At 39.1% G+C, this 1,183-nt stretch overlaps 1 protein-coding gene across 1 annotated transcript in view; it reads right to left on the bottom strand.

The window, feature by feature from the left end:
- Nucleotides 1-415: 415 nt before the first annotated feature.
- The window catches only part of LOC106874343 (angiopoietin-related protein 1), an 86,384-nt gene continuing 85,616 nt past the window's right edge, over nucleotides 416-1,183 (bottom strand). The window contains exon 2 of the mRNA XM_014922048.2: nucleotides 416-906. Coding sequence (XP_014777534.2) covers nucleotides 416-906 — 491 coding nt within the window. The remainder of the gene's footprint in view (nucleotides 907-1,183) is intronic.

The raw sequence follows: 1,183 nt of genomic DNA, 5'->3' as shown, positions 1-1,183 counted from the left end.
TCATCATCATCATCATCATTATTGCTGTCTCCATCTTGAGCCAACGGTAGAACTTATAGAAATAGCAGCCAAGCAACGATAGACCATGAATACACCAAGTGCTCACGAGGTGTAAACGACGATTAAACCATGTTGAAGTTGTTTTTGTTGTCATCGTCGTCGGAAGGAGTTAAGAGTCTCTCTGCTTGAAGATTCTTCAGGCAGTACCGTTGATGAATGAATGTTGCTACAGCACCAAGCATATTCATTACTACATCATCAGGCGCAACTGCACAGACAAGGCGTTTTGTCATTGTGGTTGATCAAAGATATTCCAAACCTATAATCCAAAGCGGTTCCAACCTTGACCCACTCGTGCTTTCTTATTATAAGTATAGTGTATTTTGAGAGATATTTCGCTGCGATTTCTGAGAGATCAACAATTCACCCTGATGTCTCGCATATCAGTCACATTTAAACCCAGGTATTCTACAATGAACCGGCGACTAAGGGAACAAGTTAATTTACTTACCTCTGGTACTCGGAGTCTGTAGAAATTCTTTTCGTCTTCTATGTAGAAAAAGGAACTTCCTCCTTCGTAGTAGTTACCCGTCTGTTGTGTAGGACCGTGTGTGATTCCACTCCAGTCCCACATATTAACTTTGAGTTCGTAGGTTGCCTGAACACTCAAATAATAAATCTTCTCGTTTCCTAACCAGTATTCAGATCTAATGTTGCCGAAACCTTCTTTGTAGTCTTCCCAATTCCTGTAGAAATCCACAGCGCCATTGGTTCGTTTCTGTATTAATGTCCAGGCTTTACCGTCTTTGAATTCACATTCTACTTGGAACGGTTTCGCGGCAAAATTTGGTTTGATGGAATATATCCCATCTTTGTCTCGTCCGTTTAAGAGAATATCATCGCAATCTGAAAAATAAAGAAAGAAAAAGATTTTGTTTCTCCAAGTCTTTAAATTATTTTGTTTTCAGACTTACTTTTTACTTTACTTTTTTACTTTTTTACTTGTTTCAGTCATTTGACTGCGGCCATGCTGGAGCACCGCCTTTAGTCGATGGATGACCTAAAATTATATGCTAAAAACGACAGAGAGCTAGAAACATTACTACAGACAGTACACGGCTTTACCAAGGAAATAGATATGAAATTCGGATTAGAAAAATGTGCCAAAGCAACCCTGAAAAGA

Source organism: Octopus bimaculoides, chromosome 25, assembly GCF_001194135.2.
Source record: "Octopus bimaculoides isolate UCB-OBI-ISO-001 chromosome 25, ASM119413v2, whole genome shotgun sequence".
Taxonomy (NCBI): domain Eukaryota; kingdom Metazoa; phylum Mollusca; class Cephalopoda; order Octopoda; family Octopodidae; genus Octopus; species Octopus bimaculoides.
The sequence above is the reverse complement of the archived record's forward strand: the minus strand, read 5'-3'. Positions and strand labels throughout refer to the sequence as shown.